Source organism: Sinocyclocheilus grahami, unplaced genomic scaffold (assembly GCF_001515645.1).
Source record: "Sinocyclocheilus grahami isolate Dianchi unplaced genomic scaffold, SAMN03320097.WGS_v1.1 scaffold418.1, whole genome shotgun sequence".
Taxonomy (NCBI): Eukaryota; Metazoa; Chordata; class Actinopteri; order Cypriniformes; family Cyprinidae; genus Sinocyclocheilus; species Sinocyclocheilus grahami.
The window spans coordinates 851,339-874,654 of NW_015505597.1; the positions used below are offsets into that span (position 1 = coordinate 851,339).

At 36.3% G+C, this 23,316-nt stretch overlaps 1 protein-coding gene across 2 annotated transcripts in view; it reads left to right on the plus strand.

The window, feature by feature from the left end:
* The window catches only part of gask1a (golgi associated kinase 1A), a 29,878-nt gene extending 8,158 nt beyond the window's left edge, over positions 1–21,720 (plus strand). Inside the window, exons 1-5 of one of the 2 annotated variants that reach the window (XM_016232754.1) lie at positions 1,201–1,249; positions 8,679–10,025; positions 17,833–17,955; positions 19,953–20,056; positions 20,345–21,720. In XM_016232754.1, coding sequence (XP_016088240.1) covers positions 8,754–10,025; positions 17,833–17,955; positions 19,953–20,056; positions 20,345–20,549 — 1,704 coding nt within the window. In that variant the 5' untranslated portion in view covers positions 1,201–1,249; positions 8,679–8,753 and the 3' untranslated portion in view covers positions 20,550–21,720. Of the gene's footprint in view, positions 1–1,200; positions 1,250–8,678; positions 10,026–17,832; positions 17,956–19,952; positions 20,057–20,344 lie in introns of those variants that run through there. The other variant, XM_016232753.1, reaches the window with a different exon arrangement.
* The last annotated feature ends 1,596 nt before the right edge of the window (positions 21,721–23,316 follow it).

Here is a 23,316-nt window from a genome sequence, read left to right on the forward strand (position 1 = left end):
TCTCATACTAGGTTGTTTGAAAAAAGATCACATATTTTACATTATTACAACACCTCTCTCCCCAGTCTGGCACGAACGGCTCAAATAGTTCCTGTATCAAATGAAGGCCCGCCTACTGAAATACTAAAATGTGCTGTGATTGGTTAGCTGGGCCAGTGTGTGCTGTGATTGGCAGCACTCGGCGCCTGTTCGGGAAATGTCATGCCCCTTACCATAGCCGCCTGCCAGCTTCAGTGTAAATATTGCGTCAAAATCAAATCAATTTGAGCGCGATTTAAACCCGGATGATTGTAACCACTCTAAGTTCATCTGCCTTGGGAAAGCTAGTGTGTCTCTGACATAGTGATAACACTCGTTGCCTTCTCTAGCGCAGCTCAACCAGGTCTCGTCCCATTCGTCGATATTTGTGATATCACAAATCCCGGAAAATATGCGTTGTAGTCCAAACGAGTCGTTCGTTGTAGTTTTTGAAAAGTGATTTCTCTTAAATAAAATATCTCCTTTTGGAGTGGACTTTGAACTTTGTAACTTTGCAGATCTTTTTTATGCTCAAACAGCAACATTAAAGACTAACTAAAGTTGAAAATGTGAAAAAGCATAATAGGACCCCTTTAAGGCCCCAACGCCAAACCTACTCTCAGCCTTTAACCTAACCCTAACATTTGATGTAACAGGCAGATAAATATATAGTAAAAAAATTATTTATTACACATACAAATTGTCATATGTAACCCATGGTCCCACAGAAAAAACAGAAAGACCGACCATAATAATATAACTCACCTACAATTATATAAATGCATTAAATAAATGTGATGACATTGAACCATTTTAATTACTTTCATTAATTAAAAACAATATAATCAACCTATTATTACCATGAAGTCCATATTCTATGAACATAATATAGGATTTAAAAATATTTGTATGCTTCTAAATGTTTTCATATGTAAAGTGTCATAACATTTTTAATCAGGTAACATCTCTAGCTGTCATAACATTTTTAATCAGGTAACATCTCTAGCTTTCAGTTGTGTTGAAATGAGTCTCTAAAGTACATTTGACCTATTCTAAAATATTGTTTTAGGCCTAACTAAATTTTTTCATCATTATCTTATGCTACACCAGCAGTGAATAATCACTCTTCATTAACAAATATGGACTTAAATGACTGGATGAGGAAGAGTAATATGTACTGCAGCTAAAGGGGCTCAAAGCACCATCTTTCCCAATTACATCTCAGTATTGAGTGAGTCTTTGTTCTCTGTTGTCATAAGAAGGTGTTCATTCAGATTTCTAATGCAGCTGTCATAAACAAGCTTTCAGCTGCTGGCAGTTTGTTTGTTTCCTTTGTCTTGTTCATGACAGAGAAAGATGTTGTGAAGTAGTTTGACATTCTATATACTCTTTTCATTCAATCAGAAAGTTGCAACTTCTCCTTTGTGGACCATGTTAGCTGCGAGGGCATGTGTATGTACTGGACTGATGGCCATTTTAACATGCACACTGTATTTATTTAAATAAATGTTCTGGGTCAATACAAGTTAAAGCTGAAGTGTTTCATTTCTGCAGTAATTGCAAATGGATGTACAAAACCTTCTTTTCTTTTCGGCCATGTCAGCTTATAGGGTTATGTCCATGGTGAGAGCCAGGTTTAGTTATTCAAACTTAAAACTAAACAAGATGTTTAAGATTAATTTTTTCTAAAAAAAAATATATATAAAAAAAAGCTCCAAGCTACCTAAATATTTACTTGATTTAAACCTTTTTCAAAGTCATGCCATTGGTTTCGCAAATGCTGCCGTGTTGTTCGAACAAACATGACAATGTTGCAAACAGAGTAAATGGCTTACTTTGTCAGGATTATAGACCTGTTTTGATATGTTTTGCCCCTGTTTCTGCCCCTGTGTTCCCTTATTTGGTCATGTTCCTGTCCTCATTTAGTTAATTAGTCATTTCATGCACCTGTGTTCCCCTGATTGCCCTGTGTTTATAAGTCCCAGTCTGTTCAGTTTGTGTTTTTCTGGTCTACTCGTTGTTGAATGTCATCCTTGCGCACTGTGTCTCAGTGTTGGATCATTAAAGACTTTCGTTTTGTGAAATCTCCTCGTTCCCATGCTCCAACGTATCGTGACGTACTTATAGTTGTCTCTGCATATTAATCTGTGATAGGAAAAGGGATTTTAACATTAAAAAAGGACACACTTCACCTTTAAGCTCTACTGACAGCACTTGTGACATGTCGATTTTCACAGACAGTAATTTTGACTCATCCATCGGCATTTTTGGCTTCTAGCACATAAAGATATTTTCATGGCCAAACCGCTTATCCTATTTCTATGATGTACTGTAGACACAGCAGCTGAAGTGAGAGAGGACAGCAGGGAGCTGCTGGGAAGGAGTTACCCCAATGATCAGTTTATTTTCAGTGAGAGAGTAAGTGCACTCAGAAAAAAAGAAAAGTGCAAAAATTGTATCTTTAAGGGTACAACAGTTTGTCACTGGGGCAGTACCTTCAAAGGGACAGCTTTGTACCTTCTTTACCCCAAACGGTTCATATTAGTACCATAAGAGTACATATTGCTACCTTGAGGGTACATATTACTACTCTAAGGTACTAATATGCACCCTTTAGTGGTAAAGAAAAAAGGTACAAAGGATTTTTGCACATTTTTTTCAGACAGTGTGGGAGCGAGAACTTCCATAGAATACCGTTTACTTTATTGTTACACATTTTGGTCTATTTTCTTCCTCCTGGATTAGCCCTTAAAAGTGAAAGTGTGACAGTTAAGCCAGTTTTCTTTTGCTGTGCCCTATTGTCCAAGAATAGCTTGATAAACTGACATTCCAGCGTTGTGTTTTTTAGAAAAACAAGTGAACCATTTATGATGGGGGTCATTTCAGTATACTTTTCAGTTTACTTCTAAATCCAACTCACTCTCGTGGCAGCTCTAATTATTTTATGTTTTTGTGAATTGGTGGCTAATTTGTTTCAGTTTATACAATCTCATTTGTACATTTTTAGTTGATTTGCCACTAACAATCAGGTTTCGGTATGAGGTAGAGGTGGACCTTAATGTTTTTTTATAAAAATCGTAAGTACTGTATGAATTATATTGTCAAAATTCATACAAAACACCACCTCAAAATAGTTAGTGCTAAGCACCCTCAAACGAAATCAAAAGCACCCTCAGCTAAAGCTGTATAAATGGCATTTTATTGCAGATTTGGCAAACCAGTGCATTATGGTTTGCGCTCTGGAAATCGATTTCTATTTTAACGTGTTTTTGCAGCGTTGAGCAGTGTAGCTAATCACAGACATATCTGTTGATTTCTTGAATCAGAGGCGTTTAAGTTAGAATCCACTCACCGCTCAAATTGCCGGAGTTTTTGTTCTGGTATTGTGTTCAGTACGAATCATCTCATTATAACAAAGTGTTGTTCCATTGTGCAGCATAGAGAACTTTATTGATAATAACATATCTTTGTGAGATCGCGATGCACTAAGATGGGTTGTTAAGATGGGCTGTTGGCAGAGGCTGACTGTAACTAAGTACATTTACTTGAGTATTGTACTTAAGTACACATTTTGAGTATCTGTACTTTACTTGAGTATTATTTTTTCTGGGAACTTATGACTTTAACTTCACTACATTTGAAAGACAAATATTGTACTTTTCACTCCACTACATTTCTATCAAGGTCCTCGAAGTAGAAAGTCGTTACTTTGCAGCAGCTTTGAAAGTCAGTAGGTGATTTTTTTTCTTCTCTAAAACGTGACTTTCTTTTTTTCAGACAGTTTATAAGTAATCTTGTGGGGCTGCATGAAGAGATTTCCCAGTATTTTTTTAACACTGACCAGTTGCAAATGTGATATTTATTTACAACAATTCAATAATAAGAAGTTAATATTGTGGTACATATTAGACGCAATATTGTCTGACTTTGCTAAATTGTGTAAGTGAAAATATTACCTATAAAGCCACAGAAGAACTGTTGTGCGTCTCCTAATAAAACACAATATGTGTTGGACTTGAAGCAGAACTGCACAGACCGTTCTGTGTGAGACATCAAAGTACCGCGAGGGTGATTAGACAGCATTTAAAATGTTTGTTTTGATTTCAAATAAGTCTTGCTGTTTTGCTTTTTTGTTAAAGCAGTGTTGCTGTTGTAAAGTTATACAGCTACAGTTGTGTTGCTGGGTTTTATTGATTTTTTTTTTCTCTTCCTTATCACTCTGTATTTACAAGATTTCACTGTCCACTCTGTTCAAATGTGGATGAATGGCTACACATAGATGTGTGCACACACTGTCAGAACTGTGTGAGATCACTACCATCCTGCTTTGTGGGGGTGGGTAGGGGTGTTACATATTTTGTTGTTTTCCCCATAGGTTTTTAACATTCTAAAAGCTCTTTATTCCAAATATGCTACAAGCTAGTCAGTGTATTCAGCAGGTGTAATGTATTCTAAGTTGCTTCAGAAGAATTACAAGTACTACTACGTACAACAATAAAACAGTGCATTGACATAAAAAAGGAAATTTACTTTTGGTACTTAAGTACTTTTAAAAGCAAGTACTTCTGTACTTTTACTTAAGTAAAAATCTGTCTTTACAAATTTTACTTGTAACGGAGTAATGTTTGACCAGCAGTATCTGTACTTTCACTCAAGTAATGGAGTTGAGTACTTTGTCCGCCTCTGGCTGTTGGTAAAATGGGCCCAGATCTGCTAAATGAATTGAGCAGATAAGAGAAGAAGGTGGAAAGAACAAACACAATGACAGATAACACCTTACAGTAACACCTCAAACATCCTGCTTTTAAAAATTTGCAGAGAGAAAAAACTACCATGTCTTCACATGCCATATTTTGACTGTAGACAACATGTTTGTTGGATTCATTTGGTGTTTTTTTTTTAATGTAATTCTGTTTTGCTTTTATTACTCCTTTATTTTCTTTCCATTATTTCACCAGAAACGTACTTTGTCCGCCTCTGGCTGTTGGTAAAATGGGCCCAGATCTGCTAAATGAATTGAGCAGATAAGAGAAGAAGGTGGAAAGAACAAACACAATGACAGATAACACCTTACAGTAACACCTCAAACATCCTGCTTTTAAAAATTTGCAGAGAGAAAAAACTACCATGTCTTCACATGCCATATTTTGACTGTAGACAACATGTTTGTTGGATTCATTTGGTGTTTTTTTTTTTAACGTAATTCTGTTTTGCTTTTATTACTCCTTTATTTTCTTTCCATTATTTCACCAGAAAATGAATTATACGCGTTGTTTTGAGTCATGAAGGCGTAGTCTGTGAAAGTAAGACCCGGGAAAAAAACTATTGAAAAACAATAGCTTTGAGATGTGAACATGTTTTCCCCAAAACATTGTACTTGTCTGAGTAATTCCTCTTCATGGTCTCAGTCTGTCTCCCTGTGTTCGTTGTGCTTGGATCACTGCCTTGTTGAACAGTGTGATGTCTTTGCCATACTTGTTTGTGTTGTTTGCATTTGCCAATTTAACACACCATGGTGTCAATATGCTTAATTGTTAACAGGGAGCTTAATGCAAGGCACTTCATTTGCAAGGGTCCTCTAAACCACAGACACAACAGCTCTCAGTGTCAAGTTCAGTCTATTTTGAGTTTCCCTTCATAGCCATAGCCAATTTTCCATACACTCACCAGTGGGTAATCAAACACCTTTGATACTTTAGGAGGTGTAAGATTTGTTAAAGATTGTGAAGGTTTTGTTTTATTGGTTTTGGCAGATGTTCTGTGTCTCTGGACCAGCAAGAGACTGTTGCTTCAGTGGGTTGTTTTCCTAACAGTTTGTTTAGATAATGTGAGTTGCTGAGGGGTTTCATCTCTCACCGTTAATACGCTGACCTGGATTTAAAGATTTCCTTTGTGGATCTGAACTGTTGTTGTTGTAAATACGTTTTATAAATGTGTGGAAAAGAGCCAAATCTCTTTTACAGATCTAAAGCTTGTAACCTTAAATAAAAAGGCATAAACAAGTGATTTGTTTTCTTCAGTATTTTTAATGTACAGTAAAAATATTTTTAAAAAAAAATTTAAATCAAGATATATTTATTTGAAAATTATTTGAAAAGTAATGTTTTCAGGGAGAAAAAAGCTTAAAAAAAGAATATCTGGCAAAGGGCTAAGAAAAAGAATAATTAAATTAGAAAACATATCTTTTGTCCGATTTCAAAGATTTTTTTATTTATTATCTATGTTAGTATTTTTTTTTTTAATTCAAGCTCTTTTAAGCTCTGATTGGGGGATTTGAACTCTTGACATCTGGCAAGCAAAACCATGAAAGCTCACTGAGGCTTGTTACCAATGCAAGATAACACAAATGCCAAATGAAAATGAACTTTTTTTGAGGATAAATATCCAGTAGGTAAGATGCAGATGATTATGCTTAACATATGGAGAGAAGCTGTGATCATGATCACGATTAAAATCTGATTTATCGTGCACCCTATGAGTTTCCATAATTGATTCTGTTATATGTATCATATAATTTATCATAATATTTATCATATTATCATTATATTATATAGCTGCTTTGACACAATCTATATTGAATAAAGTGCTATAGAAATAAAGGTGACTTGACTATTTATTTAGACACAAAACTATGAATTCTTGAACAGATTTTTAAGCGTGGCTTAAGTGTCCACAGTATATCTTTTTAACATTTGACCCCTTTACCAAACTACTGCACAGCAAACATGGTGAAGTCCTACATACTGAACCTGGTATCAGCTAGAAATCTGCATGATCTCCACATGCATAATAATGACCTAGATATCCACTTTCCTTGAAATAAACATTCACTTTTTTGTGTAAGTTAGTCAAACAGGCTCTAACCTGTTGCAGGTTGTGTGCTACTTCTTAGCCTTGTGAAACTGCACACAAGGCATTCTTTAAACTAAAGCATAATAGAAGTCTTTCACAGGTGCTATCTGCTAAAGTCATAAAAATATCAGCCAGGAGGGAGAGATCTCACAGTATTGAGAAATTTAATTTCTGTTTAGCATCCAGATATATGTGGAAATACATTGCATTTAGGTATCATGGTTTATAGTATTCACAGACATGCACATATTTATGCCGTTTTTATTTAGATTTTAATGTCTGCAAATAGGATTAATATCAAACATATATGTTATCAAGTAATATATTTTATAGGCTATATCAGCGGTGGCGAACTCCAGTCCTGGAGAGTACAGCTCCAACCCTAATTAAAACTCACCTGCCTGTAGCTTTCTAGTAACCCTTCAGACCTTGATTAGCTTGTTCAGGTGTGTTTGATTAGGGTTGAAGCAAAACTCTGCAGGGCTGCGGCTCTCCAGGACCGACGTTCGCCACCCCTGGGCTATATGCATGCATGTTTCCTAAATATAAATTTTTCTAAAACTGCATTTTCACTCTAATGTTGTGGAGTAAAGACCTGAACCCCATAGAGCATCTATGGGGTATTGTCAAGAGGAAGATGAGAGACACCAGACCCAACAATGCAGATGAGCTGAAGGCCACTGTCAAAGAAACCTGGGCTTCCATACCACCTCAGCAGTGCAACAAACTGATCACCTCCATGCCACGCCGCACTGATGCAGTAATTAATGTAAAAAAAGGAGCCCCTACCAAGTATTGAGTACATGTACAGTAAATTAACATACTTTCCAGAAGGCCAACAATTCACTAAAAATGTTTTTTTATTGGTCTTATGAAGTATTCTAATTTGTTGAGATAGTGAATTGGTGGGTTTTTGTTAAATGTGAGCCAAAATCATCACAATTAAAAGAACCAAAGACTTAAACTACTTTTTCTAATGACTAGCATGACAAAACTGATTAAATGATATATAATATGAAACTATGGTTATATGTTAAAAGAAATCATCTTTTTAAATATCTTTAGTTAGCATCTTTTTAATAGTAACTTGTACTTTTTCAAAAGAGCTTCACTCTTGTTTGGCTACTTCAGCTTGTAGCTTTTTAAGCTAAGTTCACCTAACACTGTTTGTCACAGTCAACAAACATGCTAATTTTCAGCAGCCTTTTCAAGCTATATTTTACTTTTCACAGTTGTGTGTATAGTTTCGGGATGATTGGTACCTTTTCTAAACCTTAAATGACAAGGCTGCACCCAATTTAGAATGGGTCAAGCCTGGGGAAGAAAAATTTGAGAATGCGGCTAAAAACGAGCCAAATACAGTGACATTCTCCAGACCCTGTTTAATCATTCATGTTAAGAATATGATAAGAATTACAATCTTGAATCAAACATTCCATATTCAGGCTGATTAATTCTCCAACATATCTCCGTAAAACTAACAGCTGTGAAAGATCCAGACTACATTCCAGTCTGACATTGTAGAACCTGAAGTGCACAATGGAATGGACACATATGGAAAATCTCTAGCCTAAAGCCACAAAGTCAATCTTAACCACATATGGAAATGGGTAAAAATTAATCTCAAGCATGTGTATTCAAAATCTAGATCTCTAAAAATATTCCCTCATTTAGATTTCCCTACCTTCCATGAAATCCAAACTGTTTTTATTGTTTACAAAGCCTTTTCTCTTTGACATTTATTACTTGCTTGCTGACTTTATTGTATTGTTTGTCTTTACCACTGCCTTCTCTGCTGTGTCTTGCAGGCTTTAAGAGTGTGGTTGAAGTTCAGAATAAAATGTCGGTTTGTGGTGGTCTTCCTGTTTCTCTTCAGTCTATCGATGGTGATGATATACACCCTTCCTCCCTTCCCATCTGAGCAGAGCAGGCTGAACGTAAGGGGACACCGCAATAACAAACCCAGCAGGCTGGTTGAGAAGTTGTCTCTAAAACATTATCTTCCAACGTCTTCAAATAAACACAGCAAAACCTGGAAGAATCCTGAAATGAAAGATTCTGCTAAACATCTCCTGATGGTCAACAATCACCAACTATCATTGTCCTCTGTAAAAACAGCATCAACTGAAAAGCCCACAAAAAGTAAAGCAAACAAAAAGGAACGATATCTGCAGAACATAAACAAGCGTTCAGTCACAGCATTTGCAGCTGGTGCCAAAAGAGGGCGAGCCGTTAAACTAGGAAATAGCAGCAATTCCAACCCAACCGTCCATCTTCTTCGCTCCAGACATGACCTAGCATTCCCTCAGTCTGCCAGCATCCAAAGCCTCCGCCCAAACAACAAGACATGCAGGCACAAATGCACTCCAGATGAAGCCAAAGCAAAGAGGCTTGTGGGGCAGTTCTCTGATGCACTGCAGGTGGTAAAACTGAAACAGGCCCCTGGTGAAGCAGGAACACATGAAAGACAAGCAGGGCCCTCTGAGAGGAAAAGGCCCAAATTCGGAGCAGAAACCAAAGACAGAATTCCAAAAGAGGCTGGCATCAAGGATTCAGCCAATGACTGGTGTACGACGGTCTCTGATGAGACTTTCAATGATAACTGGAACCAAACCAAAGCAGAGTCTCTACCCTGGCTCAGTGAGGATGATATAAAAAAGATGGCACTTCTCGCCAGAGGCACTGTGTTGAGTAAATCCAGCCTTCCGGGCCATGGACAAGTGCTTCAGATTGAATTTAGTGAGAAAAAAGACATCTTTGCTCCAGCAGGGGACAATCATATCACACGCTGTGAGACAGGAAGCTGTGCTCTCATAAAACGTCCCAATGACTGGTTTGAGGTGTTCGCCTTTCACCTGGACAGAGTTCTGGGTCTGAACCGGAGCTTGCCCGCAGTGTTGAGAACATTCCACAGTGAGATTCTACCCTACAAGTACATCAATGGATCTCCCAGACCAGTGATATGGTGGGATCCCAGCATCCAACATCTGTCTGATGCTGAGAACGACCAAAACTCTTTCTCACTCACTTGGCCACAATATCAGATTCTACTTCAGAGCAGGTGTGGTACTCGGCTGCCACTAAACTTTACAACCTGTGTGGGCGTTCATCATTCAGAGTGGGGGCGGCTCGCCTTGTTTGACTTCCTGCTGCAGGTAAGAAGCACTACTAAAATAAGTATAATGAGTATAATGTGTTATTATATATTTAATGAGAGTAAATTGCATATGTTTATTGCAAATAACACAAAAAAATAAGATTATCTTATAATCTAAGTCTTATGTCCTTAGGTCCCAACCCTAAAGCCTCATGCACACCGGGATGATTATCGCACGCGCTTATCGCAGACGTTTTTCAAAGCGTCTTTTGTGTTCATACCCAAGCAATTTTTGCTGGCGATGAGCCCAGTGAATGTGCAAATTCACTCCCTGACATTAGATGACACTTAATGAAAAACAGAAATACCCCGGTACACATCGAATCCTATTTGATCTGCAATTCCTCTCCATAACAACTCCCTCTTATCAAGATTTTTGTAGGCGTTGTCACGTTTGTCATAAAGCCCTTTGAGTTCAGACACCAATGAGACCAGCAGCTCTACATTCATCTTGCCTCAATGCTTCTTCTTGGTCTAATTACTTTCTCTTCGTTTTTAGGTATCAGTGTGTGCTCGGCAAGACAGTTTTGTGCTTGAGCGCCACCAAGTCGTGTTTTACTGTAACATCAGCAGCTCCAGGCATGTGAACAAAAGCGGCAATCTCATTGGTTGGCCACTTTTTAACGCGCCCTTTGTTTAGTCACGAGGCGTTAAACGTCAGCGATAATCGTGCGCGATATTTGTCCCGGTGTGAACAAGCCTTAACTCTCTTCCTGGGGATCCACTGTCCTGCAGAGTTTAGCTATAACCCTAATCCAGGGGTGCCCAAACTCGGTCCTGGAGGGCCGGTGTCCTGCAGAGTTTAGCTCCAACCCCAATTAGACACACCTGAACCAGCTAATCAAGCTCTTACTAGACATACTAGAAACTTCCCAGCAGGTGTGTTAAGGCAAGTTGGAGCTAAACTCTGCAGGACACCGGCCCTCCAGGACAGAGTTTGGGCACCCCTGAACCAGCTAATCGAGGCTTACAGGATCACTTGAATAATCACAGGCTAGGTGAGCTGAAACAGCTTGCAAATATACTTTGCAGAACAGTGGGCCCCAGAAGCAGGGTTGAAGTCCTAGATCTTTTAAAAGATTGGCATATATAGACCATGAAATCAAAATGGTAACTAATTTAAGTTTAAAAGGTTACTAGGTTATATGACTCTAGTTTATATATACTTAAACAATGTATGTGACCACAGTGGTTAGAAACTCTTCTATGAGTCACAAAATTTAGGGTGCTGCCAAGTTCTTAATGGCCTACCTGCCAAGGCTGGTATTTAAAGTAATTCATGTTTTCCATTTTAGCATTGGCATTTTTCCTGCTTAAAATTGACTCTTTTCAAGGTGAAGTGAGTGATTTTAGCATTTTGGGTTTTAAACTTGTTTTCTGAACAGTGCATTTGTCATTGGTTAGACTATCAGAAAGTCGTGCCTCAAACTCAAAGCATTGGTTGAGCCAAGATTGTTGCGTTGGGTTGGTTGGGATGCTCATTCAGTCAGAGATTTAAACAAACTTTAACTTTTATAATAGGTTTAAAGTTGACAAACTAGACAAATTCAACATGGATTAAGTCTCAACATGGAAAGTGTGACATCTGCAGTAAACAGTCACACATGAAATGTTGAGAAAGTCTGTCTGATTCAATTCTCATTAGAGAGTCTCCATCTCTGTTGAAGATTGAGATGAAAAATATCAAAATTCAAACATGTTAAAATAAGATAAGAAAAACAGCACTGATGAAAGTTTTATTAGACTACATTAATACAAGTGAATTAGCTGAATTTGTTTGATAATTTACATGTCTTCACAAGCTAAAAGAAAAGCATGAAATCGTTAATTGTTTAAAACTATATATATATATATCTATATATCTATACTTGTAGTTATAATGGCAATGGCAATTTTATTTATATAGCACTATTTACTACAACCAGAGTTTTAACCAATGTGCTTTACAACTAAATGACCAAAAACACCAATAACACAATAAGAAAATATAGAGCAGTAAAACCTAAAATAAAATAAAAATAATAATAATAATTTTACACTTGCCTGAAGATATTAAAATAACAGTTCACCAAAAAATTTAAACATGCTCACCTTCAGGCAATCCAAGATGTAGATGAGTTTTTTCATTGGAACAGATTTGAGAAATGTAGCATTGCAGTACATCACTTTCTCACCAGTGCAGAATGGGTGCCGTCAGAATGAGAGTTCAAACAGCTGATAAATTTAGCTACATTTAAAAAAGAAAAGTTGAAAGTTAGTCACTAAATTTGTTTATTTAAATGTAGCTAAAATAAATTGATTGCAACCACTTACCTTACATTTTTTTTGTAAATTCAGTGAATCATTTTTTTCCAATGTAGACAAACATATTTTCTAGCTATTTGTAAGGTTGTTTTTTTTTACATAATTGACAGAGTTTCATACTGCTGCAAAAGTTTAAAACTCTTGCAACTAATACTAACATTTTTTTATTCGGTTAATTTATTTAATAAATCATTTTAAATGAAAAATGTGTGTGTGTGTATATATATATATATATATATGTAATACACACACACACACACAGTGCTGTGAGAAAGTTTTTGACCTTACTGTTTTTTGTTTTGTTTTTTGCATTTGTCACACTTGAATGATTCAGATTTGTCAAACAAATTTTAATATTACAAAAATATAACACAAGTAAACACAAAATGCAGTTTTGAAATAATTTTCATTTATTAAGGGAAAAACCTGTCCAAACCTGCCTGGCACTGCGTGAAAAAGTAATTGCCCCCTAAATCTAATAACTGGTTGTGCCACACTTTGCAGCAATATCTGCAATCAAGTGTTTGTGATAACTGGCAATGAGTCTTTCACATCACTGTGGAGGAATTCTGGCCCACTCTTCGTTACAGAATTGTTTAAATTCAGCCACATTGGAGGGTTTTCGAGCATGAATGGACTGTTTAAGGTCATGTCACAGCATCTCAATCGGATTTAAGTCCGGACTTTGACTTGGCCACTCCAAAACCTTAATTTAGATTTTCTTGAGCCATTCAGAGGTGGACTTGCTGGTGTGTTTGGGATCATTGTCCTGCTACATAACCCAAGTGTGCTTGAGCTTGAGGTCAAACTGATGGTTGGAGATTCTCCATCAGGATTTTTTGATAGAGTGCAGAATTTATGCTTCCATCAACTATGGCAAGTCATCCAGGTCCTGAAGCTGCAAAGCAGCCCCAGATCATCACACTACCACCACCATGTTTGACTGTTGGTATGATGTTCTTGGTTTTACGCCAGATGTAACGGGATACACACTTTCCAAAAAGTTCAACTTTTGTCTCATCTGTCCACAGCATATTTGCCCTAAAGTCTTGGGTATAATCAAGATATTTTTTGGCAAATGAGAGACGAGCCTTTGTGTTCTTTTTGGTCAGCAGTGGCTTTTGCCTTGGAACTCTCCCATGGATGCTGTTTTTGCCCAGTCTCTTTCTTATTGTTGAATCATGAACACTGACCTTAACTGAGGCAAGTGAGGCCTGCAGTTCTTTAGATGTTGTTCTGGGTTCTTTTATGACCTCCTGAATGAGTCGTCGTTGTGCTCTTGGAGTAATTTTGGTTGGCCGGCCACTCCTGGGAAGGTTTGCCACTATTCCAAGTTTTCTCCATTTGTGGATAATGGCTCTGACCGTGGTTCGCTGGAGTCTAAAGCCTTAGAAATGGCTTTATAACTCTTTCCAGACTGATACATGTCAACTATTTAGTTTCTCATCTGTTCTTGAATTTCTTTAGATCGCCGCATGATGTGTTGCTCTTTAAGCATGCTTCACTTTGTCAGACAGGTTCTATTTAAGTGATTTCTTGATTCAACAGGTCTGGCAGTAATCAGGCCTGCGTGTGGCTAGTGAAATTTAACGCCGCTTTCTAAAATAATGTGGTTAATTATTCTATAAAATAATGTGGCTAATTAGAATCAGGGTATCTTCCGATCATTCGTTTTTAAATTTAATATTGAAATCTGAAAAATGAAAAAACGGCATGTCAGATTAACGAATGGCTTGACACAAACCGTATCGAGGCAGAGCCTAGACAGAGCTTTCTTTTGTGTAGGCATACTACAGGCATATCTCATAAATATTAATTTACTTCGCACCTGCACTCACAACTACCTACTAGCCTACATCTTTGGCACATCGCCTGAATTATTATAGCTAACCACCTATTAAAATATGTGTGGCAAAGCTGCGTGATGCACTGCAGTGTGGGGAGAATGTATTGTAGACAAGAGCAGACCACTATTAATTTATGTGAACATAGGTAGTTTTAGACAATAAACTGAGTTTATTTAATTAATATTGAGTATTGGCCAGCTAACTGATGGCATACAAAATTGTTATTTTCTCTGCCAACTAAACCAAAGTCACAGAACCGTTGTGTGACTGACTCGCAGCAGGCGCATAGAGTGGTGAATCATTCCTGAATGAATCAGAGTCTTTGAAAAACCCATTATCATAGACAACAATGCAATTACCAATTATTATAGACAGCCGCTTGATTTTATTCTTAAATGAATGAATGAAGCATTTTGAATGAATTGATTGAATAAAAGGCTCCTTTATGAACACAGTGACTTCCCGCCACCTAGTGGCGATATTACTTTCATAATTCAAGTATCATTTCATTTTATTAATTTTTCTGTATTAAAAATGTTGTATAAAACATTAATCTCATTTCATTATACATTTATAATTGCTGTGTAAATGCACGTACAGCCGTCTGATCAGCATTAAACTAAATGCATCTAAAAGCATTTTCAGACGCAGGTTCAATATCACTGAATACTGATTTAATCGGTAACAGCCTATTGTCATATTATTCTAATGTATTTGATGTAAGAATTTAACATTAAAGATGACATACAAAAGTTAAAATAATAATAATAATAATAAATAAATAAATAAAAAACTGAAAATCAGTTGCCCCTTATGGGAAAGTACATTTCTGACACTGATGACACTGGCTTATTGTTCAAAGTGTTATTTCAGTGTTTGGATATGTTCTTTTAATAACTCAAACGAGTTCACCTTCAAATCATGACGTCAAATTCACCTTTCACTAAATTCAATCACTAAAACAAGCACTCTGAGGAACAAATAGTCCCATGCCAGTGGAATTAACAACATATGATTTCCAAAATTTCTAGAAAGTGCTCTATGAATAAAACTCAAAAAAGAAAAAAAATAGATGTGCTGTGAAGGTAAATTACACAGCCATTTCTTTTCATATCTGTCATATTATTTAAGTCCCTCCTTTGTCTAAAACGCAGCGTATTGTCTAAAACACAAGTTATGACCTGTATGTTCACATACATTGATAGTGGTCTGTGCTTCACTACAATACCTTCTCCCCGCGCTGCAGTGTGTTGCACAGCTTTGCCACACAGATTTTGATAGTTACTATAATAGATCAGGAGGTGTGCCAAAGGACCAAAGGCTCTGCCTCGGTACGGTTTGTGTCAAGCCATTCGTTAATCTGGCTGTTTGATGAAGAGAAAGAGATAAAATGTAGTAGAAATAAACATGTTAAAAATCAATAGAAGCAGAGTAACTAATCAGGGTATTTTGTATGCCACCAGTTAGCTGGCCAATACTCAATATTAATTAAATAAACTCAGTTTATTGTCTAAAACTACCTATGTTCACATAGGCCTAAATTAATAGTGGTCTGTGCTTGTCTACAATACATTCTTCCCACGCTGCAGTGCATCGCGCAGTTTTGCCACACATATTTTAATAGGTGGTTAGCTATAATAATTCAGGCGGTGTGCCAAAGATGTAGACTAGTAGGTAGTTGTGAGTGCAGGTGCGAAGTAAATTAATATTTATGAGATAAACTAATATTTCATGGGTAGGTTGCATAATTTATGCCTACACAAAAGAAAGCTCTGTCTAGGCTCTGCCTCGATACGGTTTGTGTCAAGCCATTCATTAATCTGGCTGTTTGATGAAGAGAAAGAGATCAAATGTAGTAGAAATAAACACGTTAAGAATCCATAGAAGCGGTGGACTCTTACTATGTTTTTTTTAGGACTATTAAATGTTTGGTTGACCAATCAGCGGAGAGGGGCGTTTCATTCCTGCCCACATGTAGAGATCGAATATTCAAGTTGCTTATTCGTTTTCTGTCCCTGAACGTAAAAACGAAAAATGAAGCCAAATTCTTGATTTTTCGTTTTGAAAGACGAAAAATGTGCCGTTTTTTAATTTTTCAGATTTCAATATTAAATGAAAAATCGAACGATCGGAAGATACCCTGATTCTAATTATACACAATTCTGTCATGATTTAACAGGAGGGGGCAATTAATTTTTCACGTAGGGCCAGGTAGGTTTGGAAAGTTTATTTATCCCATGAAACAAAACAGATGTTTTGCAGAATGTTCAAGGTGCTCTTTTCCATACAATAATGCTGATTTACACTTTAAATTTCCTAAATAAATAAATAAATCATTCATTCATGTAAGTATGTGGTATTAAAAAATTAAGTATTACTGTAGAGTATGTAGCTTATAAAAATGACATGAACAGACCAAAATGTATGTTTTTGATTTGAATCTTCCTCTCTACCCTAGTTCTCAAATCTCTTTTGCACTTGCATCTTGTCAGATTTAACAAAAAATGAGACAAGCACCATAAAATGTAAAAATGATGACAAAATATTCATCTTCAGTTGTTCTGAGATCAGACCCGGTTCACTTTACAGTGTGAAATATAGCAGTGGTGTGTCAGCATGGCCTGTGGAGTTTGAGAGGGAGGGAAGGTGTTCTAACTGGGAATGAGCTGGTAAAACATATACTTACTGCAGCACAGGATCACATCTCACCTTAACTTCTCACTCGCAGTGTGGTCCCAGCACACATAGAAACCAAAGAGGAGTAATGTTGTTAAATGTTATGAGAAAAGATCAACCACAATATTACCACTGTAATCTCTTAAGACTCTCTGCACTGCAAGTTTAGTTGCTTGCCAAGGCAAAAGAAAATTGACTTTGAAAACTGTTTATACACTATGGTTAGTATGTAATACTGAATATTTAGGTTTCGCAATTTTACACTGTACATTGCATTCATATTCTTATTTACATATTTATGAGGTTAATAACACTGATTATACAAGTATAGTATGAGATGTAAATATATAACCACTATGTAACATTGCTGGCATGAAACGTACAAGGACAATGGCATAGAGAACTCAATTGCAGTTTATTTACAATTGTAAAGACAAGCTAAACTTAATTCTAGACATGAAACAAAACATCAGCATGAATTATGGGCTTGACTGGACAAACAATGACATGGAACAGCTAAATATACTTCAATGCAGGACAAAGTAACAAACTGGGGGCTTAAAAACAAGATTATGGGGTAATCACATGACGTAAACAACTAATGACAAAACGGAACTGCTAAACAAAATGAACATGAACCAATGAGAGAACAAAATGAATAACAAGACAGCGAGACAATGAAGCAATAAAAACATGACGTGAGCAACAAGTGGGAATAGAAGGTCACATGATGTGAAACAGGAACCACGTGACTAAACCCAAAGTAGAAGACCTGCCATAAAAAACATGACTAGGCCTGAACTGAAATCATGAAACATGTACAAAAGACAAGTTGTTCAAACTGACCTTTCAGCATTACCAAGGTTTATACTTTAAGTGGTTTTAAAAGGTGTGGTTTGAAAGCCTATTTGTGAATGTCTATTGAATGTCTACTGAATTCAGTTTTGTTTAACATGTTTAATTTGTTGTCTTCTCCAGGTGAATGACAGACTAGACCGGTCTTGCTGTGGTTTCAGACCAGACCCATCAGAACTCTGTGTAGAAAACCTGCTGCATGTCAAATGTGGAAACCCAAAGGACTTAAATCTGGTGCACATCCTGGTAAAGGAAATATTGGTGATATTTGTCAGATTATACAATAATACCTTATCAATACTGGACATCCAACATCCTCATTCTAGTTAGTCCAACCCTCAGAGTCCATCACATTACCTCCCAGTTGTAGAGAAAAATGGTCCCATATTTTATAGAACTGAAATGGTTTGTTATTAAAAAAAGACCAGTACTCCATTTGACTTTGAAGAGAGTAAACATGCAAAATTGATGACACTTTGCCTTCAGTGAAACTTGAAGCAGCTGCTTTTTTTCTTCAAGTTGTATTGACTCACCTCATGACAAGGTCACATAGCTGGCAAGTATTTGTTTTCTACAAGTAGAGTGTAGAACATTTTTCCCCTTCATTCTGCTTTCCAATATCAAAAGTAATAACTTTCCAACAGCTCTCAAGATCTACGTGAAGTGAGCTCACACTCAAACTGTGAGTTAGAAGCCCAACTAAATTAAATGATGCAGCTAAAACGAGTCAAGGCAATGAGTTTCCATGGGAGCCTTTAGATTGGTTCTGTTGTCATTATCTGATAGTGTTCAGGGAGCTGGAGAAGTGGAGCTCCAATGTGGTTGTGTTTTAGGTTTTTGGAGACAGTCTGCAAAAGTCATCCGTTTTAATATCGCTTGCCCACAAAATCATTCCACAATTTTAGAAATCTCTCACTGTCGCTTAGAAAAAAACCTACAGAGCACACTGCAACCAGTATAATTCATACAGACTCTCTCTTTTGTTAACCCTAACCCTGATATTAAACACGAATGTGAGCTGTAAATCAAAAGTTATATTTTATGCCAGTCTGGATTTTCAATAGTAGGCAAGATGTTTCAGTCTTACAAATCATGACTCATGACTTTTGTACACACTTGAATATACTTTTGGCACAATTATGTGATTGGAAATATAATTCAACAAAATCTGAAAAGAGGTTTAGCATTTGGTATCAGGTGCCATTTTTTTTATCTAATGAAATGCAATTCGTCATTTTTTGAAGTGTAACTTAAAGGGTTAGTTTACCCAGAAATAAAAATTCTGTCATACCCTCGTTTTGTTCCAAATCCATAAGGCTTTCGTTCATCTTCAAAACACAAATTAGGGACAAATTAAGGACTTTGTAAACGCCATCTAAAAGTTGTCTAAAGGGACACGAGACATGGACAGATTTAATTTAACACATTAATTTAGCTCAAACGTGTTTGCTTGACCCAAAGAACCAATGAGGTTTGTTTACGTGTGTCACACAAGCATGCTTGAGCTTCGGCAAGAACCAAAGAGATTTGTACTCCTGTGTCAAGCAAGTAGCTGAGCTTCCATTTATGAAGAGTTAATTTCATAAGGAAATAAATTCAATCCTTTCAAGTGTACTGTATGACGTGTTCTATGTATGTGCTTTGATCAATGTATATATCTGAGTAAATTAAATCTGTTCATATAAAATTCTGAGTGTCTTTGGAAGAGTTCTATAGATTACTTTTACATGGATTACATGGATTCATTTGGATTACTTTTACAACGTTCTGTATAAACTTTTTTTTTTAAATTTTATTCTGACAAAATATCTTCATTAGAGTTTCGAAAATAAACAAAAGTCATACGCGTTCTATGGCATCGTGAAGCACCTTTATTTTTAAGAGTGTACTGTATGACGTGTTCTATGTATGTAAAATTCTGAGTGTCTTTGGAAGAGTTCTATAGATTACTTTTACATGGATTACATGGATTCATTTGGATTACTTTTACAACGTTCTGTATAAACTTTTTTATTTTTATTTTATTCTGACAAAATATCTTCATTAGAGTTTCGAAAATAAACAAAAGTCCTACGCATTTGAAATGACATGCTAAGCTAACTTATGACAGAATTTTCATTTTTGGGTGAACTAACCATTTAAATGTCCAAAAAAGTTTCGAAATACTTTAGAACCACTGTACATAATATAAATACACATGAATCTACTCAAAATAAGCTGTATATTATAACTTCTATTTATAGGTGCAGAAGACAGAACCATCCAGATTGGTTTTTATTGACAATGCAGGAAGACCTCATCAACCACAAGACAACCTCAACTTCAGACTGGTTGAAGGTATTGATGAGTAAGTATTAGTAAATGTGCATATTTATCCAGACTTATACTATCTATACTATTTTATACTGGCCTAATGGTTAAAAATGTGGACTGTCAACCCTGACTTCTTAACATTGTGCATTTGAATAAAACACTTGTTGACCCAAGTCTAATAGGGTCAAAGTGCCAACTAAATTAGAATTAGACAAATTTGTTTACAAATACAAATTTCAGAACAAGGATGATGTTTTTAAGGAAATAAGACTGATTGATATGTACAAAACAGTTAGCGTAACGTGTATTTGTTGATTGGCAGGTTTCCAGAGCGGGCCGTTTCAGTGCTGCAATCGGGATGTCTGGAGAAGATGCTCCTTCGCTCTCTGTCTGTAGATCGGGAATTCTGGGTGAGCAGAGGAGAGGCGTCCGGACTCAAATCTATCATCCGACACATAGAACAAAGAGCCAAGACCCTCCTGAAGCATATACAAGAAAAGAAACTGCGCCTTAACAGATATCTATAACTCTCCAATGAAGAGATTCCCTTATATTGAAAAAACAAAACAAAAACAATTACTGAATCCTCAGAAGACACAAAAGGTTTATGGATATTCTTTGCTTTGATTTGAATTGTCCAGACTCATTTATGTCAGTGTCTGAAAGTCTGTTTTATTGTGCTGTTTAGAAAGTCATGCACAATATGCAAGAAAGCTAAAATGAGAGGAGGCAGTGCATTTACATGGATTTTTGAGTCAATTTCTCTAATCAGGGTTGACAATCCTTGAACTGTGATTAAGTGATGCTCTCAGTGTCTGAGAGAAGACATTCCAGATGGTCATTTGCAAAGCAGGACTCATGCAGAGGCCCATCACTGTGAAGAGACTTGCGCTATGTCCTTACCAGACGCGATACAATAAGATTTCAACAACAAGCAATTTGTCTTTCTATGCTGAATGTTAATGTGCTGTCGACGGCACTCAGTTACAGCCAATTAGGAGATCTTTAATATTTAATGTACGGTTATGAGGAGTGGGATCTTGGTCTAATCATTTTTCATAGTGGGTGAATTGTCACACAATTAGACACCAAATAATCAACAGAATCTGTCACTTATTTGTTTTGTGGTCACAACTGCATTGGACAAAACCAGCACTTACATGGAAGAAATGAAGCTTTGTCAAGTCTTTCTGTGGTGCAGTCAGGAAGAATAACTGCAGCTGTGAATTAGATATGAAGCTAAGCTAATGAAGCTTCTAAACTATTTTTCTTGTAGAGTGTCCTTGAAATGACAAAACAAGAGAATTGTGGTGTACAAGCTAAATCTTTAATGAAGGCTGCTATACTAGAATAGATGCTGAGGACTATGAAACTGTGGTGTGGAGTGAAACTGAGCCCTCTCCATGTAACTCCTGCCGGGCTCCTACAGGGAACTCGGTGCCCAAAGGCATAAAATTGCTGAGTCTGTATTTGTGGTGTCATATGTAGAGTTGTCATACATGATTCTAGACTTTCGACTGTATCTTATAGGCCACACACTGTACACACACTGCAGTTAAATATGGTTGTCACTCTCTTCTTCTGAGAAACAATAATTTAGAATTGTGGTTCTAAACCTTTTTGGATCCAAGGCCCCTATTGTCAGTAACAATGTTCAAAGGCCCCATGACTTCTGCAGTTTGTGATTTACTGGACAAGAATAAAGATTTATTTATTATTATTATTCTAATATGTTTTGATACCTGATTCTACCCAATTCCTATCAAATCATCTACCTGATTTACAAATCTAATTTTGACCTGATATAGTTTCTCTTAATTTCAGAGCTCTGCATAACTAGAATATATTCATTTAAAATGCCCACGCATGCAATTATTAATTTTAATAATTAACATGACTTTTCAAGTAAATCAGGCTACCTTATATATCCAGGTTTATCTAGATAGTGGGAACCCTGCTGCTGCTTTTTCAAAAAACAAACTGAAGGAGAGTTTGAAGAAAAGTTGCTATGGCTAATTTTAATGCTTTTTTAGCATTTTAAGTCATCTTGAGGTCCCCTTTGGAAGTTTGCTGAGACCCCTTAGTGGGCCCCGGTCCTCTGGTTGACAGTTGCTTATTTAGACAATTCAACCATATTTATATGCAGTCATTATATACTACCAAAACTTTGTGTGTGCGTGGCCTTTTTGTTGAATAAACTGAATTTCGGTGTTTTGACTGCGTTTTCATCACCCACTCCCACTAGTTTATGCATAATTAAAAAGTAATTATCTTTGGAAATGTATGACTGCAACTTTGGAACATTGATTGTTCTACTTATTACTTGCTGAATTTGGAATTTTCTCTCGAATAAATGTGCTCATCTAAGATTTATGAGATTTATTTCAAGACTAGTCGAAAAGCTCAATCAAATGAAGAATTACAAGTATCTGACAGCTTATTTATTTTTCATAAATCAACGCTCAAATCACATTTTGCGAGTTTGCACTTTTGAGTTTGTCTTTGTTCGAACACACTTCAAAATGCAGCTATCATTTCCAGAAATCAAATGAATAAAGAGGAGAAGAGTTTAGAGAGGCTATATCGAGCCCATCTGTTCATGAGTTGATCTCGTCACTTCCTATAAGCCTCATACTGATCACACATTTGGAGATTAGGAGCATGCCGAGGGAGAAAAATAAATGATATCAGCGAAACATTAAATCTCCCTTTCATCCAGTTTAAATTCCCACAGGTCTCATTTACATTTGCCTAATGTGGGCCAGAGACTCCTGCCTGTGCTCTGCTTCCAATTTCACTTCAAAGTACTTTGACTGCTTCTTTTTAAACTTAGGAAGGGAGTTCACCAAACAGATTTGTAACCCCCTTGAACATAAGACTTGTTTAGCATAAATGCTGAATGCACAGATACTTTATATCCTTGATGAACTGTATAATATTTAAAAACTGCATAGTATATTGTAGTGCTGGGCAACAATTAATCACGATTAATCACATCCAAAAAAAAAGTTTTTGTGTACATAATATATGTGTGTGTACTGTGTATATTTATTATGCATATAAAAATATACACACACATAAAAATATGTTATGGTTTATATATTAAATGTTTATATAATATACATTTTATATAATGTAAATATTTTCTAAATATATACTGTATGTGTGTGTCTTTATATATACATAATAAATATACACAGTACACACACATATATTATGTACACAAAAACTTTTATTTTGGATGCGATTAATCGCGATTAATTGGAAAGATGGGTAAAACATAAGTACTTGTAG